Here is an 18,959-nt window from a genome sequence, read left to right as displayed (position 1 = left end):
CAAAGGACTCGCCCTTTGAACTGCCCGTTACACTGCACACAGTAGATGCTAAGTCAGGAGGCAGCACTGATTTAGACAATCAGAACACACACCTCTTCATCATTGGTCCCTACAGGCAAGCAGGGAGTGTGTTCGGGTATCAGTCTGTGAGCCCTGGAGGTTCTGTGTGACGATTTGAGCAGAGAACAAATAATTTAATGTGTCTGCCAGACTTCAATGCCCATCCGTGAAAAGATGCAAATTCTGCCTCTTGAATATGGCCCTTGGTTCCACGGGCACATCCCCAAGTCAGCAGTATCATAGGCTGGGCCAATGTGAGTCCAGTTATCCTACCAGAGCACAGGTAGACATTTCAAAGTGCCTTTAGCAACCCAGTCTGCAGATTGCTGTTGATGTGCCTGCCGCTGAAACAGGTGTCTGGGTTATGCATTAGCCTAACAAAGTGTTTTCCTTGTGGCAGCAGCCCATGCAATAATCAGTGCCATCTGCACTTATCTGGTTTGGTTTCTAACGTGCACGCATCGAGTCAGCGCTTCCTTGTGTTACAGTGCCCATTGGATGCCAGACAGAAGCGTGCTCACCATTTCTAAGGAAAGCACCCACTGGAGGAGGGGCATGTTAAAGCAATGGCGTATGCTGCTTTCTTTTCCTCATGGATTATTTCCACTTCTCACTAAGTAAAAACAAAAATCCAAGGCACATCTACATAGCTGTCTTCTCAGAGCAGTGTGGCAGAACCAGCCTGGAAGGAGAGCCACCTGGCCCCGTGGGCGCATTTGTTGTACCTTTCAAAGGTACACTTTCTTAAGAGCCCTTTTTTTGCTGGAAGTTCGCCGTGTTTGTTTGTTTGTTTGTTTTTAACCTTAACTAGTCTGAAGAGATCAGCGTCTGGCTCAGACTTGCTATCTGTTCATCAGCTTTACCCCCGAGAGAGAGCAGCAGTCGTCCAGGCTGCACTTTAACCTTGTATGTGTTTCTAGTAGCAGCACAAAACAAATGCTACGGAAACCTTCTTGTTCAAACTCTGAGGCAACCACCTTCTTCTTCTTCTTTTTCTTCTTCTTCTTCTTCTTCTTCTTCTTCTTCTTCTTCTTCTTCTTCTTCTTCTTCTTCTTCTTCTCCTTCTCCTTCTCCTTCTCCTTCTCCTTCTCCTTCTCCTTCTCCTTCTCCTTCTCCTTCTCCTTCTTCCTTTTCTTCTTCTTCTTGTTTGTTTGTTTGTTTTGTTTTTCAAGACAGGGTTTCTCTGTGTAGCCCTGGCTGTCCTGGAACTCAGTCTGTAGACCAGGCTGGCCTCAAGCTCAGAAATCTGCCTGCCTCTGCCTCCCAAGTACTGGGATTAAAGGCGTATGCCACCACTGCCTGGCTGGCAATAATCTTCTTAATTCTGACTGTCCTAAAGCCACAGAGGCAGCCCTTTTTAATGACTGCCATAAAGCCATGTGTGCCTAGCAAATCAAGCCCACTGTAGGCCTGTTTAGTCAGTGCTGCATGGCTGGGGGTGTGGCTCAGCTGCTCTAGTGCTTGCCTAGCCCTGGATTCAATCTCCAGCACTGTGTAAAAGCCAGCCTGTGGTGCACACCTGTGATTCCAGTTTCCAAGAGTGGAGGTAGAGGTGTAAGGAGGTTCAAGGTCATCTGTGGCTTCCTAGTGAAAAATACAAGGCTAGTCCAGACTGGGTAAAAGCATGTCTTGAAAACCAACAACAAAATCTTGCAACAGGTAGACAATGTGTGTGTGTGTGTGTGTGTGTACATATACAGATCTATAAATTTTTTGCATTCAGGTTCATGAGGACCTTCATCAGTTAAAGGAAAAATTAATAAAATTCTCAGCCGAGGAGACAAAGAACACTCTAGACATTCAAAATCTTGAGACAGCAATCCAAAGGACTGAAATGGGGTTAAAGGTAAGTAAAGCCTTGGACAGTAAGTAAAATACTGAAAAGAGAAAAGGGATCACACAGGTCCCTATGCAGTCGGTTAGCAGAGCTTGGCTTAGGGTGGCCACCAGACGTTTCCTCAGACTGCTGCTTGAAATGCAAGTAGCAGAAGGACCTTATTCCATGTTGGCACTGATGGGTCAGATGTCCTTGGCCACGCCCTTTCCTGACTGTGGTAGGAGTTTCAGTTGTGTTGAGGGCTACAGGTCAATGAAGCTTTGATGCTCAATTGTTCGTTATAATTTAGAGACATTTGAAGTAATTTGGTCTTGTGATGCCTAATGCTATCTTAGGCATGCAATAACATAGTGTTTGTGCATTTGGGCTGGTGGGGGCTTAATTACACAATTCAAAAGTATTGACCTCACAGGCCTCATCCGGCCGGATCAGCACCGGGGTAGCTGGAGCGCAGGGTTGCCTGACACCCGCCAGCTACCCACGACCCCCGCCGCAGGATTTTGGGACTGCTGGTGAGTGGAACACAGCTTCTGCTCCAGTCCAATCACGCGGGACCTGAGACTGCTCTGGTTGGGGAGAGAGAAATCCGGCCTACATAGGGCCACAAGCCTCTTCCGGTCAGAAAAGCACCGGGGCAGCTGGGGCGCAGGGTCGGCTGACACTCGCCAGCTACCCACAACACCCGCCACAGGATCTTAAGACTTCTGGTGAGTGGAGCACAGCTTCTGCTCCAATCCAATTGCACGCGGGTCCAGAGACTGCATTAGTTAGGGAAGCAGAAAACCGGCCTGAGTAGGACCACAGGCCTCTTCCGGCTGGACCAGCACCGGGGTACCTTCAGCTACCCACGACCCCCGCCGCAGGATTTTGAGACTGCTGGTGAGTGGAACACAGCTTCTGCTCCAATCTTTAAACAGTGACAACGATAACAACTAACCCCAGAGATTACCAGATGGCGAAAGGTAAACGTAATAATCTTACTAACAGAAACCAAGACCACTCACCATCATCAGAACCCAGCACTCCCACTTCGCCCAGTCCAGGGCACCCCAACACACCGGAAAAGCTAGACACGGATCTAAAAGCATATCTCCTGATGATGGTAGAGGACTTCAAGAAGGACTTTAATAACACACTTAAAGAAATACAGGAGAACACTGCTAAACAGGTAGAAGACATTAAAGAGGAAGCACAAAAATCCCTTAAAGAATTGCAGGAGAACACTGCTAAAGAGTTACAAATCCTTAAAGAAAAACAGGATAACATAATCAAACAGGTAGAAGTCCTTACAGAAAAACAGGAAAACACATCCAAACAGATGATGGAAATGAACAAAACCATACTAGACCTAAAAAGGGAAGTAGACACAATAAAGAAAACCCAAAATGAGGCAACACTGGAGATAGAAACCCTAGGAAAGAAATCTGGAACCATAGATACGAGCATCAGCAACAGAATACAAGAGATGGAAGAGAGAATCTCAGGTGCAGAAGATTCCATAGAGAACATCGGTACAACAATCAAGGAAAATGTAAAATGCAAAAAGATCCTAACTCAAAACATCCAAGAAATACAGGACACAATGAGAAGACCAAACCTACGGATAATAGGAGTGGATGAGAATGAAGATTTTCAACTCAAAGGACCAGCAAACATCTTCAACAAAATTATAGAAGAAAACTTCCCAAATCTAAAGAAAGAGATGCCCATGAACATACAAGAAGCCTACAGAACTCCAAATAGACTGGACCAGAAAAGAAATACCTCCCGACACATAATAATCAGAACAACAAATGCTCTAAATAAAGATAGAATACTAAAAGCAGTAAGAGAAAAAGGCCAAGTAACATATAAAGGCAAGCCTATCAGAATTACACCAGATTTTTCACCAGAGACTATGAAAGCCAGAAGATCCTGGACGGATGTTATACAGACACTAAAAGAACACAAATTCCAGCCCAGGCTACTATACCCAGCCAAACTCTCAATTAACATAGATGGAGAAACCAAAGTATTCCACGACAAAACCAAATTCACACATTATCTCTCCACAAATCCAGCCCTTCAAAGGATAATAACAGAAAAAAACCAATACAAGGACAGGAACCACGCCCTAGAAACAACAAGAAGGTAATCCCTCAACAAACCTAAAAGAAGACAGCCACAAGAACAAAATGCCAACTTTAACAACAAAAATAACAGGAAACAACAATTACTTTTCCTTAATATCTCTTAATATCAATGGACCCAACTCCCCGATAAAAAGACATAGACTAACAAACTGGCTACACAAACAAGACCCAACATTTTGCTGCTTACAGGAAACTCATCTCAGAGAAAAGGATAGACACTACCTCAGAATGAAAGGCTGGAAAACAATTTTCCAAGCAAATGGCATGAAGAAACAAGCTGGAGTAGCCATTCTAATATCTGATAAGATTGACTTCCAACCCAAAGTCATTAAAAAAGACAGGGAGGGACACTTCATACTCATCAAAGGTAAAATCCTCCAAGAGGAACTATCAATCCTGAATATGTATGCTCCAAATACAAAGGCAGCCACATTCATTAAAGAAACTTTAGTAAATCTCAAAGCACACATTGCACCTCATACAATAATAGTGGGAGACTTCAACACACCACTTTCACCAATGGACAGATCATGGAAACAGAAACTAAACAGGGACACAGAGAAACTAAGAGAAATTATGAATCAAATGGATCTGGCAGATATCTACAGAACATTCTATCCTAAAACAAAAGGATATACCTTCTTCTCAGCACCTCATGGTACCTTCTCCAAAATTGACCACATAATTGGTCACAAAACAGGCCTCAACAGATACAAAAATATTGAAATTGTCCCATGCATCCTATCAGATCACCATGGACTAAGGCTGATCTTCAATAACAAAATAAATAATAGAAAGCCAACCTTCACGTGGAAACTGAACAACACTCTTCTCAATGATACCTTGGTCAAGGAAGGAATAAAGAAAGAAATTAAGGACTTTTTAGAGTTCAATGAAAATGAAGCCACAACATACCCAAACTTATGGGACGCAATGAAAGCATTTCTAAGAGGAAAACTCATAGCTCTGAGTGCCTCCAAAAGGAAACTAGAGAGAGCACACATTAGCAGCTTGACAACACACCTAAAAGCACTAGAACAAAAGGAAGCAAATTCACCCAAGAGGAGTAGACGGCAGGAAATAATCAAACTCAGGGGTGAAATCAACCAAGTGGAAACAAGAAAAACTATTCAAAGAATCAACCAATCAAGGAGCTGGTTCTTTGAGAAAATCAACAAGATAGATAAACCCTTAGCCAGACTCACTAGAGGGCACAGGGAAAGCATCCTAATTAACAAAATCAGAAATGAAAAAGGAGACATAACAACAGATCCTGAAGACATCCAAAACACCATCAGATCCTTCTACCAAAGGCTATACTCAACAAAACTGGAGAACCTGGATGAAATGGAGAAGTTCCTAGACAGATACCAGGTACCAAAGTTGAATCAAGATCAGGTTAATGATCTAAACAGCCCTATATCCCCCAAAGAAATAGAAGCAGTCATTAATAGTCTCCCAACTAAAAAAAACCCAGGACCAGATGGGTTTAGTGCAGAGTTCTATCAGACCTTCAAAGAAGATCTAATCCCAGTTCTTCACAAACTATTCCACAAAATAGAAACAGAAGGTACTCTACCCAACTCATTCTATGAAGCCACAATTACTCTGATACCTAAACCACAAAAAGACCCAACAAACATAGAAAACTTCAGACCAATATCCCTTATGAATATTGATGCAAAAATCCTCAATAAAGTTCTTGCTAACCAAATCCAAGAACACATCAAAACAATCATCCATCCTGACCAAGTAGTTTCATCCCAGGGATGCAGGGATGGTTCAATATACGGAAATCCATCAACGTAATCCAGTATATAAACAAACTCAAAGACAAAAACCACATGGTCATCTTGTTAGATGCGGAAAAAGCATTTGACAAGATCCAACACCCATTCATGATAAAAGTCTTGGAAAGATCAGGAATTCAAGGCCCATACCTAAACATGATAAAAGCAATCTACAGCAAACCAGTAGCCAACATCAAAGTAAATGGTGAGAAGCTTGAAGCAATCCCTCTAAAATCAGGGACTAGACAAGGCTGTCCACTTTCTTCATACCTATTCAACATTGTACTTGAAGTCCTAGCCAGAGCAATTCGACAACAAAAGGAGATCAAAAGGATACAAATTGGAAAAGATGAAGTCAAAATATCACTTTTTGCAGATGATATGATAGTATATATAAGTGACCCTAAAAATTCCACCAGAGAACTCCTAAGCCTGATAAACAGCTTCGGTGAAGTAGCTGGATATAAAATTAACTCAAACAAATCAATGGCCTTTCTCTACACAAAGAATAAACAGGCTGAGAAAGAAATTAGGGAAACAACACCCTTCTCAATAGTCACAAATAATATAAAATATCTTGGCGTGACTCTAACTAAGGAAGTGAAAGATCTGTATAATAAAAACTTCAAGTCTCTGAAGAAAGAAATTATAGAAGATCTCAGAAGATGGAAAGATCTCCCATGCTCATGGATTGGCAGGATCAACATTGTAAAAATGGCTATCTTGCCAAAAGCAATCTACAGATTCAATGCAATCCCCATCAAAATTCCAAATCAATTCTTCAACGAATTAGAAAGTGCAATCTGCAAATTCATCTGGAATAACAAAAAACCTAGGATAGCAAAAAACTCTTCTCAAGGATAAAAGAACCTCTGGTGGAATCACCATGCCGGACCTAAAGCTCTACTACAGAGCAATTGTGATAAAAACTGGTATAGTGACAGACAAATAGACCAATGGAATAGAATTGAAGACCCAGAAATGAACCCACACACCTATGGTCACTTGATCTTCGACAAGGGAGCTAAAAACATCCAGTGGAAGAAAGACAGCATTTTCAACAAATAGTGCTGGCACAACTGGTTGTTAACATGTAGAAGAATGCGAATCGATCCATTCCTATCTCCTTGTACTAAGGTCAAGTCTAAGTGGATCAAGGAACTTCACATAAAACCAGTGACACTGAAACTTATAGAGGAGAAAGTGGGGAAAAGCCTTGAAGATATGGGTACAGGGGAAAAATTCCTGAAAAGAACAGTAATGGCTTGTGCTGTAAGATCGAGAATTGACAAGTGGGACCTCATGAAACTACAAAGCTTCTGCAAGGCTAAAGACACCATCAATAAGACAAAAAAACCACCAACAGATTGGGAAAGGATCTTCACCTATCCTAAATCAGATAAGGGACTAATATCCAATATATATAAAGAACTCAAGAAGGTGGACTCCAGAAAGTCAAATAACCCCATTAAAAAATGGGGCTCAGAACTGAACAAAGAATTCTCACCTGAGGAATACCAAATGGCAGAGAAACACCTGAAAAAATGTTCAACATCCTTAATCATCAGGGAAATGCAAATCAAAACAACCCTGAGATTCCACCTCACACCAGTCAGAATGGCTAAGATCAAAAATTCAGGTGACAGCAGATGCTGGCGAGGATGTGGAGAAAGAGGAACACTCCTCCATTGTTGGTGGGATTGCAAGCTTGTACAGCCACTCTGGAAATCAGTCTGGCGGTTCCTCAGAAAATTGGACATAGTACTACCGGAGGATCCAGCAATACCTCTCCTGGGCATATATCCAGAAGATGTCCCAACCGGTAAAAAGGACACATGCTCCACTATGTTCATAGCAGCCCTATTTATAATAGCCAGAAGCTGGAAAGAACCCAGATGTCCCTCAACAGAGGAATGGATACAGAAATTAGGGTACATTTACACAATGGAGTACTACTCAGCTATTAAAAAGAATGAATTTATGAAATTCATAGCCAAATGGATGGACCTGGAGGGCATCATCTTGAGTGAAATAACACAATCACAAAAGAACTCACACAATATGTATTCACTGATAAGTGGATATTAGCCCAAAACTTAGGATACCCAAGATATAAGATACAATTTGCTAAACGCATGAAACTCAAGAAGAATGAAGACCAAAGTGTGGACACTGTGCACCTTCTTAGAATTGGGAACAAAACACCCAGGGAAGGAGTTACAGAGACAAAGTTCGTAGCTGTGATGAAAGGATGGACCATTTAGAGACTGCCATATCCAGGGATCCATCCCATAATCAGCTTCTAAACACTGACACCATTGCATACACTAGCAAGATTTTGCTGAAAGGACCCAAATATAGCTGTCTCTTGTGAGACGATGCCGGGGCCTAGCAAACACAGGAGTGGATGTTCACAGTCAGCTATTGGATGTATCACAGGGCTCCCAATGGAGAAGCTAGAGAAAGTACCCAAGGAGCTAAAGGGATCTGCAACCCTATTGTTGGAACAACATGATGTACTAACCAGAACCCCGGAGCTCTTGTCTCTAGCTACATATGTATGGAAAGATGGCCTAGTCGGCCATCAATGGAAAGAGAGGCCCATTGGACTTGCAAACTTTATATGCCCCAATATAGGGGAATACCAGGGCCAAAAGAATGGGAATGGGTGGGTAGGGAAGTGGGGGGCGCTATGGGGGACTTTTGGGATAGCATTGGAAATGTAATTGAGGAAAATATGTAATAAAAATATTAAAAATAAAAAAAAAGTATTGACCTAATGAAATGAAGTAAATTAGCAAAGTATCTTACATCCACCATAATGGCCTAAGCTTTGACTTTTCTGTAACAGATTCACATCGACAAGTATCTAGGTGTTGTAAATGAGGAGGTGTTAATGGCTCCTGTGAAGAAAAGCTTGGAATCCCCTATCACTTCCAAATGGTAAGTAAAACAGCCCAATGTCAGCAACACCCAGAACCTTCATCTCTTAGGCAAAATTGCTTGAAGTTAGTGTCACAATTTGGGATTCAGGGACACCTGCTTGCAGGGTTCTTTCAGGCCTACTGCTTGCCAGGCCAACAGCAGGGCTGTTGTTTGGGGTCCTAGGTTGTATTGTGTTTTGGTGAGAAATAGTTAAAATTCTCCAAGGTAACATTTCAATGAGGATGGGTTGGGTTTTACAGTGTTTCAATCACACGGTACTTTGTTTACAGCTTTGGACTTCCTTCCACATGTGCCTTATCACTCAAAGAATTTGGGGACCAGAGAGATGGGTTAGAAGCTAAGAGTGTGTACTGCCCTTCCAGGGGACCTGGGTTCAGTCTCTAGCACCCACAGTGGTTCAGATCTTCCTGTGACCCCAGCTCTAGGAAATTTATTCCCCTCTTCTGGCCTCTCCAGGCACACCTCTGTCCCCTAATACACACAGTGTATAGAATGCATGCCTGTGCATGCACTCACATACATGCAGGTACTCACATAATCCATACCAACACATACATATAAAAGAAATCTAAAAGTAATTTGGTATCCACAGTAAGCAAGAGAAACACCCATTATGTAATATACACTAAGAGAGGATTGATTGAATTCAAACTAAATTGAAAAGAAGTGCCCTTGCCTGGCAGTGGGCCTCCTCCTAAGGGAATATAAATTACTCGTGGTAGTCGGTCTTAAATCCCTGTGACTTTTCTTTGTGCTTTGCATATGGACCGGGCACACATGACCAATGGTAAACAGTAGAGCGAGTGTTCTGAACTGCAAGGTAACATGGAACGGGGTGGACAGAGCCAAATCTCAGTGCTGAACAGTGTGGCATTGACATGGCTCTTCCCATGTCCCCCTCCATGAAGTTGGTGGCACAGGTATCTATCACCCTTTGTAGAGGTGACCCTGCCCTGTCCTCCATGTTTCCCCAGCCTGTGTCCATTAGCACCTGTCCTCTCAGACTACTCCATAGTCACCAATTTCACCCTCACCACCGAGGTGGTATTACTACTGTTTGTTAACAGATTATCCAACGTTAATGTCTTAGGCTACCAAAGCTTATTACCTCATGGTTTGTTGACAGGAATAGAGGTAGGCACAGCCTTGCTAAGGGCCTCTGCCACAGGGTCACTCATAAGCTAAGTGTTGACTGAAACTTTAAGACTTGGCACGGCACTGGGAAGGCAGCCTCAGGAGAGATGGGTGAGGTTCTACTTCCACCCTCAGGCACACAATCTCTGTTTGCCTTCCGGGCCCCTCACTGATGTGTAACCACAGGGCTCAACCCTGAGGAATTAGAGAAAATCCATTCCATCTGGGAGCCTCTGAAAGCAGAATGGGCCTGGGGCTGGCCAAATGGTGGACAACATGGTACAGGAATATGTTGTCACCATCAGAATGGCTTCAATGACAGTGATCCTCCTGTCTCAGACCCCCTAGTTTTGGATTTCAAGGGTGAGCAATCATATCTGGCTTTACCCATAATTCTTTGCTGTAACAATACACTGACACTCCAAATCTCCGCTTACGGCTGGGTGTTTGAATCTAAACCCTCATTCTCCTTTTTGTCCTGAGGGAGACTGTCTTATCAGCCCATATCTAGTTCATATTATGGAGGCTTACAGGAACTTGTACACTGGGATAGCACTGTGGCCAGTGCTCTGTGGGATTTAAAAGAATCCACATTTGGAGCAAAGACACTAACTTGGTGACAATCACAGTGTGAGACAACACTTGGCTAAATGGAGACTCAAGTAGAGTAGGTTGAAGCGTGTAGAGGTTACTTGGGGCTACTGTAGAGAGTTTGGGGGCAAAGTAGTTCATGGACGCAGGCCTACTGAAAGGAAAAGGGAGCCTTTTCTGGAGAGAATAATATAGCACAAATAAAAGCCACATAGAGAGTGACCACTGAAGGTCTGTTCAGCAGGGAGACACATCAGCATGCTGGGTGGGGAGTGGGGGGTGGGGGGAAGGAGGAGGGGTAGGGAGGGTGGGTAGTGGGGGACAGACTAGGCAAGAATAAAATCTAAACTCAATTTCCTAGAAATGGGGAAGCACTGATGGTTTTTATGTCAGTCTGTGACTCAGTGGTTCTTTGTAAAGATGACTCTGGAAACAATGCTTTAGACAATGGCTGAGCCACACAGTGTAGAGAATCAGCAGCTGGGTCAGCAGCAATTGCCCACACAGTCATCCCTTGGCTTCTCTGTCTCTTGTTCATGTAGCAAGCATGCACTGCACAGCTGCTGTTTGCCAAGTGTGCTTTAGATATGGGAGCGATGTCAGTTAGCCACAGACCTTGTCCTTGCAACACAGCTTCTAATCTGAGACGTTTAGACTAGATGAAGGTCCTTGGAAGGGAGAGTGAGAGGAAAACTTACATTGGAAGCATTTGGGCAGGTGGACCGGGAGCTTTTTACTGCAGAGGATTTGGGCTTGGGGATGATAATGCAGGAGACCCTGGGCTGTAGGCCAGTGCTGAGCTTGGGATGAAAAGCCAAAGAGAAGCCACTAGGCCAGGTACACGCTGACTGTGGTAGACCAGGCTACACGGTGACTGTGGGAAGGGCTCGCAAAGAACAGAGCCAGCAACAGGGCACATGTGTGTGCTCAGTGCCAAAGCTTCACAAAGCAGCTTGATGTGTGTTGCCTCTAAGTCAGCCCTGTGATGGATCACACAGGGTAGGTCGGGTGTTATCCCCAGTTTACAGACAAAGATCTAAGACTGAGTAAGTTGCATCAGATCACATGGCCAAAAATCCGACAGGAACTCTCAGAGTACCCAATCTTCTGACTCTAATGCTATTGAAAGGTTGTGTAATGGTGTTTGCAGTAGTTTTCAGTCTGTTTACATTCTTAAAAGAAATCCTTTTAACTCTGATTAAAATAAAAAAACAAACAAACGAATGAATTACACAAGTCAGTGAGATAAAATGTGCCAGCCCATACTGATGAAACCTTAGTTGTCAGACATCTTTAACCTTTTTTAAAAAACATATTTTAAAAACGTTTATTTGTATATGTATGTGTGTATGTGAGTGTATGTGCATGTGAGTGTGTGTGCATGTGTACAACACCATATGTGGAAGTCTGAGGACAACTTGAAGGACTCACTTCTCACCTTTCAATGTGTAAATTGTGGGAATCAAATTTAGGTCACCAGGCTTGGTGACAAGTACCTTTACTCACTGAGCCATCTCTCAGGCCCTCATTTGTACTCTTAAGTTTTAAGTTTAGGACTGTCACTCTTAACTAGGTTAAGTTTTGACTGGCAGATTGGCTGATCTACTTACTCTTTAAAGCGAGGAATCCATAGAGAAGAATAAAGAAGGGTTTTTGGAGAAGAAAACATACAGAGTCACTCTACCATCTAGGCTATTGAGCTTTAGTTTGAAGTCACAACAGACAGTGGGAGGCCAGCTCAGATGACAGCCAGGCCAGTAGTAGGCAGACTAAATGTGTGCCAAGGCATCAAACAAATGTAGAGACATCTGACAAGTCCCAGAGTGGAGGGCATGGCTATCAGAGCTGTCTCTCTCCCTTGTCTCAGATGAAAGGGTGGGAGTTGTTTGTGGTCGGAAAAGAGCTAACTAGTAGCAAATGGAATAAAGCAACGTTTCTGGGGAGACACCTCTTATCTGGTCCTCTTCTCTTGCTAAGGCTTGTCCCTTAGTAGGGTCTGGAAGAGTGGAAGAAGATATGGACCAGGGCATGGGGTTGGCATCCACACGTGGTCCTTGGATGTTCTCTTTTGCCTTCTGTACAATTTTATAATCATTTGTCTTCTTCTCAGGAAGGTAGGAAGCCTGCCACGTCTCTAGGATCCCTACAAGAGAGCAATGAGTGTCTGGTGCTGAAGTTGGATGTAGCTTGAGACATAATGTGATAGATCAAAGTCAAAGCTAGAAAAGTACTCAGAATAGTTCTGTAAGGAATTCTGGGCTTTGCAGCCTGCTTTGTGTGTCATCTTCGGCAGACCACACTAGACTTGGAACCAAGTCTGTTCATGACAGTCTCTTGGGTCAAGTGATGATCTACTTGAGAGCAAAGGAGCTGTGACAAACATGTTAAGTGGCCGTGCTGGTTAGTGGTTATAGTCATCCTAACACAGCCTAGAACTGCCTGGGAGGAGGGAGTCTCAACTGAGACACTGACAGAATCAGACTGGCCTGTGCTCATGTCTCAGTTGCTGGTTGACAAAGGAGGGCATGGCCACTGTGTGTGATGGCCACCCCTGGGTACATGGTCCCAGGTTTCATAAGGAAAGTGGTTGAGCAAGATTCAGAAGGAGGATGCTAGCTGGAACAGTGTTCCGTCATGGTCTCTGCTTTCAGTTCTATCTCCAGGTTCTACCCCGAATTTCCTCAGTGAGGGCTTGTTACCTGGAAGATACCCTTTCCTCCTCTAAGTTACTTTACCACAGCAACACCAAAGCAAACTAGGACAGTTGTACACAGTAATTCCTGATTTGTTTTCTTATGTAAATATAATTCTTATGCCTTTCTTATACATACTGCTGTCATCTTACCTACTGCCTGGTCATGGTTCTCAAACAGGTTTGTGATTCTCTGTGACTGACTCCCAGTCAGAGGTGGGAGGTGCCAGAGCCTGGTGTTTCTAACACAGGCATTTGTGCTTGAAGTCCCTGGGCGGGAGGGTGGGGGGGAGACTCATTTGGTCTCATGGAGGGGCAGTCTCTGAATGATGAAGAGCCTGGTCCTAAGTTTGTTGTTGCCGGTGGCTATGAAAGGCCAACGGAAGCCTCTAAACCGGGGCTAGCACCTTGTGGTCAGGCTGGCGGGAATCCCCAGTATCTCTTAAACATAAGGCTGCAGCAGGTGTCCTGGGGGCATCGAGTCTGTCTGAGAGCCGGGCCAAACAGTAAGCACTGAGGCCTCGGCACAGCTCCTGTGAGTACCTGAGAGTCACCCTTGCTGAGGCTTGTGAGGTTTTCCTCTCCCTGAGACACCAGAGAAGAGGGAAGAGTGCATTGTGAACTGAGCGCCCCTGAAAGTGATCTAGGTCAAGCACACCACAGTTGTCCGCTCCTCATACCGCGTGACCTCCATCATTGTCAGTGACTTCACAGCACTTGACAGTTTCAAATGGACTTCCTTTAATGATTTCTTCACGTGCCTGTGGAGCTGTGTATACATACATATGTAGTGTATGCACATGTGTGTGTATGTAAGCCAGAAGACTTCAGGTGTCCTGTTCTGTCACTCTCTGCCTTGCTCCCTTGAAAGAGTCTCTCACTAACGCTGGAGCTAGGCAGGCAGCCAGTGAGCTTCAGTGATCCTCCTGTCTCTGCCCTCAACAGCTCTGGGCATCAAGCTTGTGCATCAAGCACCTTCACCCACTGAAACATCTCCCCAGGCCCAAGGACTTTCTTTAAGTATAAAAAAAATGGTATTTTCTCTTTCTTTAAATCCATAAGGTTGATATTTTCCCTATGAAGAAACTGACGTGTAAATCGCAGAGATGGCCAGTGGCGAGGCCTATACTGCTGTCCAGATCGAATGGCTGCCATCTGGGATTCTCCTCTTACTCCATAGCTTGCTTTTCATAAATGTGGTTTTCCTTGTAAGCAACCAGTACTCGAGGGGGAAATCTAGTGGTGTAGTAGTGCAAACGGCCAGAAGCTACACAAAATCATCAGTGGGACTGGCAAGGGCAAGGCGCGCGCTCTCTCTCTCTCTCTGTCTCTCTCCCCTCTCTTTCTTTCTCTCTCTCTCTTTTTTTAAATGACCCCAGTCAATTCTGAGACTGAAGGCAGGTTTAATTTTTCCCCATCCACTTTTATACAATTTTAATTACATGTAAGTATTAAGGGCAAGCACTACAATAAGGAACTAGCAAGGAAGTAAGCAAAGTCCCATGATTACTCCCGTGACAGTTGTTTCCAAGGGCTTGTCAGAATGACCAAAATACTTGAGCCCTCTTCCTCATCCAAGCCCAGAGAGCTGGCTCTCAGTATTAATAAGTGAGCAAGGATCAGACCTAGGAGTGTCTCAGAGGGTGTGTTAAAAGTGAGCTTTGGGTTTATGAGGCTGTGTTAAAGGTGAGCTTTGGATTTACGAGGCTCTGGCCCTAGAGGTGCTGTATCTATTCCCAGGCTCCCGAGCCCTGAGTCAGGAGGCTTTGAATCCTTGAGTGTTGCTTTTTCAAGGCAGCTCTTAGCTCAGTGACTGCGTTCCTCTGGTGGGTTCAGGAAGTGGTGTTTTGTTTGCTTTTTGTTATTGTAAGGATGGAGATGACCACATTCAATGTCTTTAATGTATTAGAGAAAAATTCAGAAGTCTTAAGTTGCTCTTTAATGATAATTATACAAAAGTGGGCATCATAGTAAAACCAAGATAATAAGTTGTATTGGTGGCTAGGCTCGATTTTATTGATTTTTTTATTATGTTGGTCATGTTATAGAAATTGAACCTGCATTTACATGTAAAAAGTTAAGTATAGTATGAGTTATATCTGCTCATTCTTACAATTTTACTTTGTTTTACATTGCTCTGTAGCAGTCCACTGCTCAGCAAAGGAGAGCTCTCACCAGCTCTGCTATTAGTCTTTACAGCTATTAACACAGCAGAAGTTTAAAGAAAATACTTACCATGGGCTGTTTTTCTCTACCAAGATGTGCCTTATGGTGTAACTGTTGTGTGCGTGGCCAGAGCTGGCGCTTTTTACTCATGCTCTAGGGAGGGTCTTCATCAGACCTCAGTGTTCTGGTGCATGGTCAAGCAGCTGTGGCTTGACAGCGGCAGCACTGCTGAGGATGGCTGTGGTCCCGCATCCCCAGCAGCACGTTGCTAATAGAAGGCAGACTAAGAACCAGGCGTTGCTTTGTATTATGATGTGAGAGGCCTTTGAGCCCACACAGGAGATTTTAACCCCTCGTTCTGTTTACTTTACTTAGGTCGATTCCAACTGTAATTGACCAGAAATCCTTTATTTTCCCCATGGATTCTGATTTTTGGCGACCTCAAAAACATCGAGGTTCATTGCTACACGGCCTTAGAAGAGCAAAGGTAGGTGCCCAATGAGCCAGGCAGTGGAGTAACTGCAGGAGCCTTGTGGGCCCAGGAGGATGGTAGGGCAGAATAGGAGGTTTCTTTGAGGATAATGAAAATAACTCAGTGTTACAGAGTGTACAACTCTGTAAATGCACTAAATACTACTGTGACTATACATTCAAAAAGGGAGCCTACTGATATATCAGTTCTATCCCAAGGAAACTGCTATTGTTTTTAAAGGTGACATTTAATTTCTAGTATTTTTGATGGGGAGATGGGGAGATGGGGAGAAAAGGGTTTATTCATATCACACTTCCATATTGCCGTTTCTCACCAAAGGAAGTCAGGACAGGAACTCAAACAGGGAAGGAACAATGGATAGGAGCTGATGTAGAGGCCATGGAGGAGGCTGCTCACTGGTTTGCTCTACAAGGCTCATTCAACCTGCTTTCTTATAGAACCCAGGACCACCAGCCCAGAGATGGCACCACTCACAGTGGATTGAACCCTCCCCTACTGATCACTAATTAAGAAAATGCCATACAGACCTACCTACAACATGTTTAAAACAAACATGACAAAATAAACTATAATAAGAAAAAGCAAAAACCATCATTTTGAAGTTGGACAAGGCAACCTAACACAGGAAAAGAGTCCCAAGATCAGGCACAAGAATCAAAGACCCACACATTCTCACACTCAGGAATCCCATAAAAATACTAAGATAAAAGCTGCAATACACACACACACACACACACACACACACACACACACACAAAGTTCCTGGTATAGATCCATCTAGGCCTTGTGCTTGCTGCTTCAGTGTCTGTGAAAAACTGTTAATTTTTTTATAAGAGTAAATATTTACACTGTATTTTAACCTAGATAATATGCATGTTGTGGTCTGTTTCTATAACTTGATGCTACTGCTTTGGATGTATCTATAACCTAGAAGTCAAGTCAGTCAAAGCACCCTTCTTTTTCCAGAGTTCAGAAGGAACATTCCCTGCTGCTCTGCTGAGCATTTATCAGCTGTAGGAGTTTCCTGGGGCTGTCTCAAGGGTCTTACAAACAGAACCCCAGCATCTATAGATCAAGATTCTTTGACTTCTTCATTTCCTCTAGCTGTCTGCTGAGTAGGAATGGGGAAAGAAGCCCTCTTGTTTTGTTCACTATCTTAGTGGAAATGCTTGGAGTTTCTTTCCATTGGACATGTTGCTTGTAGGCATGCTGTAATGACATTTATTTTGTTGTGGTATGTTGCCTGCTTCTCTATTTACCACAAGGGGATGGTGGATTTTCTCCAAGGCCTTTTCTGCATCTAATGAGATGATTGTTTCTGGTCTTTCACCTGTTTATGTGGCAGACTGTGTTTATTGATTTGTGTGTGTTGAACCATCCTCCTGTATCTCTTGGATGAATCCAACTGGACCATGGTGAAAAATCATGTTGATATGATTATCTTTGATGTGCTATTGAATTAAGTTTATAAATATTTCATTGAAAAATTTTGCATTTGTGTTCATCAAAGATTCTGGCCTAGAATTTTTTTCCCTTTCCTTTTCTTCTTCTTTGTTTGCTTTGGTATTGGGGTAATACTTGCTTGGGAGAAGAACTCTGGTAATGTTCCTTCCTTTTCTGTTTTGCAAAATAGTATGAAGAGTATTGGCGTTGAGTCTATGAAGGTCTGGGAGAATCCTGCACTGAATTTATCTGGCTCTGGGCTTCTTTTAATTGGGAGATTTTAAACTGCTGCTTATATTTCATTAGGTGTTATGGATCTATTTAAATATATAACTTCTTGACTTATGTTTCTTTGCATTTTTCAGTTTGGTGGAGTACAAATTTTTAAAGAGCTCATGAGGTCTCTGACTTTGCCTCCAAGGGAGTATTTGTTATTGTTGCTGTTATTATTTTTGTTTTTTAGTTTGATTCTGGTTCCTTCTTTGTGTTAGTCAGTTCAGTTTATCCAAAGGATTATCACAAACTGACCCAAAAGAAGTCTGTCTCTTATAGTTATGGATGCTACAAAGCTCAATCAAGGTGCTGGCAGATTGGGTATGTTGTGAGGGCCCATTTCCTAGTTTGGCAATAACTCCATTCCTGAGGGTTCCACCCTTGTAATCTACTCACCTGCCTTGTCTTGCCTCCTAAGAGCATCACAGCAGGCTAACTAGATCTACATTTGCCGAGAGGGGTAGGAACATGCAGTACATATTGACTACCCCAAAGTAATCATAAGTCATCTTCCTTGGGTACCAGATTTTCATGATTTTGAAAATAACATGTTTAATGTTCAGGACAATCCTAAAAGGAGGTGCTGTCATTATCTTTGGTTTATTTGGAAAGAGACTAAGGTACACAGTGGGAGAACACAGCTTGTGCATATCTGAGTTGGTATTGTGAACCTAGAACTGCAGGGCCACAACTCTGTTCATATCCACTGTGATATTCTTTGCATGACAGCTGTTTGGGTTCAAATGTCCATATCATAAAATTTACCATTTTACACAAAGATACACAGCCGCCATGGGGGAAGGAACCCTTTTTATAAGACATAGCTGCCATGGGGAAGGAACCCTTTTTATAGGATACAGCCGCCATGGGGAAGGAACCCTTTTATAGGACACAGCTGCCATGGGGAAGGAACCCTTTTTAAAAGTGCCTACACAGCTTTGCAGTTTTCCTTGCTCACACTTGCCACAGATGTAATTAGCTAGTGACCTGCATGACTTTTTTTTTTTCCTTAATGTTTATCATTCTTTTAGATAACGAGCTTAATGAGTATAGAGTCTATGCTAGTTTGTTCGTGGCTCCCCCATTCCAGGGACTCTGAGTAAATAGTTATTGTAGGAGTACATGAAAGCAGCACGGAGACTACCCAAGGTGAGCTCATGCCCAGGTCAAGCATCCTTGTGGCAACTGCCGATGCACAGGGCAGCCCACTCATGCCTCGGCCATGGTACTTGCTATGTTAGACCCCTTCAGACACTGTGGATGCTTACCAAGGACTGTTAAGGGCATGTTGGAATGAGGAAGATAGATCAGGTTTTGCTGCCACAGAACTTACAGTTGAATCGGAGGAGACAAACCATCAGTAAGAGAACAGCAGACAACAATAAATCCCTGATGAGTAAGA

The 18,959-nt window shown here is 43.3% G+C and overlaps 1 protein-coding gene across 4 annotated transcripts in view; it reads left to right on the top strand.

Annotated features, from left to right (window-relative positions):
• The window catches only part of Iqch (IQ motif containing H), a 210,309-nt gene that overhangs the window by 7,533 nt on the left and 183,817 nt on the right, over positions 1-18,959 (top strand). For 3 of the 4 annotated variants that reach the window (XM_085844697.1, XM_021172751.3, XM_085844695.1), the window contains exons 2-4: positions 1,784-1,906; positions 8,671-8,762; positions 15,724-15,835. In XM_085844697.1, coding sequence (XP_085700823.1) covers positions 1,784-1,906; positions 8,671-8,762; positions 15,724-15,835 — 327 coding nt within the window. Of the gene's footprint in view, positions 1-1,783; positions 1,907-8,670; positions 8,763-15,723; positions 15,836-18,959 lie in introns of those variants that run through there. The other variant, XM_085844696.1, reaches the window with a different exon arrangement.

Source organism: Mus caroli, unplaced genomic scaffold (genome assembly GCF_978045245.1).
Source record: "Mus caroli unplaced genomic scaffold, Mus_caroli_1 scaffold_11, whole genome shotgun sequence".
Lineage (NCBI taxonomy): Eukaryota > Metazoa > Chordata > Mammalia > Rodentia > Muridae > Mus > Mus caroli.
This window is presented reverse-complemented; position numbering and strand designations above follow the sequence as displayed.